Source organism: Elephantulus edwardii, unplaced genomic scaffold (assembly GCF_000299155.1).
Source record: "Elephantulus edwardii isolate Elephantulus edwardi_28Jun2011 unplaced genomic scaffold, EleEdw1.0 scaffold00018, whole genome shotgun sequence".
In the NCBI taxonomy this organism is placed as follows: Eukaryota; Metazoa; Chordata; class Mammalia; order Macroscelidea; family Macroscelididae; genus Elephantulus; species Elephantulus edwardii.
Genome location: NW_006399768.1, coordinates 24,606,829 through 24,608,624, shown reverse-complemented (window position 1 = coordinate 24,608,624; position 1,796 = coordinate 24,606,829). Strand labels below are relative to the sequence as shown.

At 34.4% G+C, this 1,796-nt stretch overlaps 1 protein-coding gene across 1 annotated transcript in view; it reads left to right on the top strand.

The window, feature by feature from the left end:
* LRP2BP (LRP2 binding protein) overlaps positions 1 to 1,796 on the top strand; it is a 36,189-nt gene that overhangs the window by 3,842 nt on the left and 30,551 nt on the right. Inside the window, exon 3 of the mRNA XM_006882243.1 lies at positions 453 to 554. Within this exon, the coding sequence (XP_006882305.1) occupies positions 453 to 554 (102 nt within the window). The remainder of the gene's footprint in view (positions 1 to 452; positions 555 to 1,796) is intronic.

The window sequence follows — 1,796 nt, the reverse complement described above, 5'->3', positions numbered from 1 at the left end:
GTGCCAAATAGCCTCAAATTCTCCAAACGCTTCTATAAATGTACTTAGGGTTCAGAGGATGAATCTGAAAATGTTTCTTCTACTTTTGTAGATAAAGAAAGACCCCCAAGAAGACAGATGGACATAGTAACAGTAACAGTGGGCTTGAGCGTATCAGTGATGATGAGAAGGGTGGAGGACAGGGTACATTTTAGGTCTGTTGTTCACAGGGTCGCTGTGTGTCATAGTTGGTGGCATATAACAACAACAGTCTTTGTGGATGAGCTATTCTATTGCTTTCTCTCTGATTTAAGGAGGCAAACTATAGAACCGCAAACTAAGAAGAAAACTAGTATTACCAGAGTCAGGTGAATTCTATGTAATTCATTATTTCAAGAGGGAACATTCATACTGTATGGTTAAAAATTAAATTCCTTTGCCCTTTTTTTTATTATTATTCAGATCAATACAAGCATGCTCGTTTGGTGGACAAGGCATTGAACCTATTGAAGGAAAGAATACTAAGAGGAGATTCTCTTGCATATTTCCTAAGAGGACAACTATATTTTGAAGAGGTGTCATTTCTTTGTTTCCATTTTCTATAATGCTAGTGTTAGATTCTCACAGCAAATTTTCCTGCAGAGTTCATTACATCTTTATACCAAGGAAATTCTGTCAAATGAAATAGGTTATGCTTATGCCTTTACGTATGATACACTGGTACCAGCTGAAGATGGCCAGCACTTTTCATAACAATTATTTTAGAGGCCACATGTACTGTTTCAACACAGCACTGAGTCTTACAAGTGTGCAAAATTAGCAAAGCTCATCTTCCAGAGTTGAAAAAAAGTATTGACAAGAAGTTATCATTGAAATTAAGTGGTGACAGACATGTACAAAGTATACTGTGGGGATTTGATTCCTTTATTAACTTGTAATAGATAAATATGTGGAGATAGCAACTAGTTGACAATATAACAATATAAAAATGGTGGTAATAGTATCATCATGTTAGAAGCCTTGGAAATCAGTTGCTTCCATATTTCCTTTCTCCCAAGGACCCATTTAACTATGATCAAAAAAATCAAGCTTTGTACATACTTGATATTAAGTTTTTGTCCAAAAAACTTTTGTAGTAGTAAAAAAAAATTATTTTAACAAATTATAGATGTTGGAATGGTTAGAAAGTACATTTAACACTATAAATTAAAGTCTTGGTTTTTAGTTTCTGTTCTAGACTATATTTATAAAATATTCTTTTATCAATTTTAATTGAAGTTATTGATTCTTATCTAAAACTGAAAGGTATTTTACATGCTCCATAACAGTTTAAGAAGGGAATTAACCTCTTTAGCCTTATCTTGCTGGGGTGTCTTGAGAAGCAGACTTTGGTAAATTGTCATCCCTAACTTCAATAATAGAGCTTCAAATTTTCAGTAAACTCCAACAGAAGTTTTGAAAAGGGAACAACTGTCCTCAATTCCTCACCAGTCACAGAATATTTAGACAGCTATTTGCATATATCCCACTACCCTCTAACCTTTTGATGGCATCTCCATTTACTTTTGCACAAGTGTCTGCTGAGGACTTGTCATCATGCTCCTGTTACTAAGAAGATAGCACAATAGTTATAGCATGACATCTCACCTTTGAGCATGGATTTCAATATGTCATATAGTTTATTACGTGGATACCTTTGAGCACCTCTACTTCTTAGGGCTATAGCTTTCTCACCTATGATGGGAAAATATATGTGTCATAGAAATATTATGAAGATGCAAGCAAGATTCTCCTGAAGATTATCCAAAAACGACTGG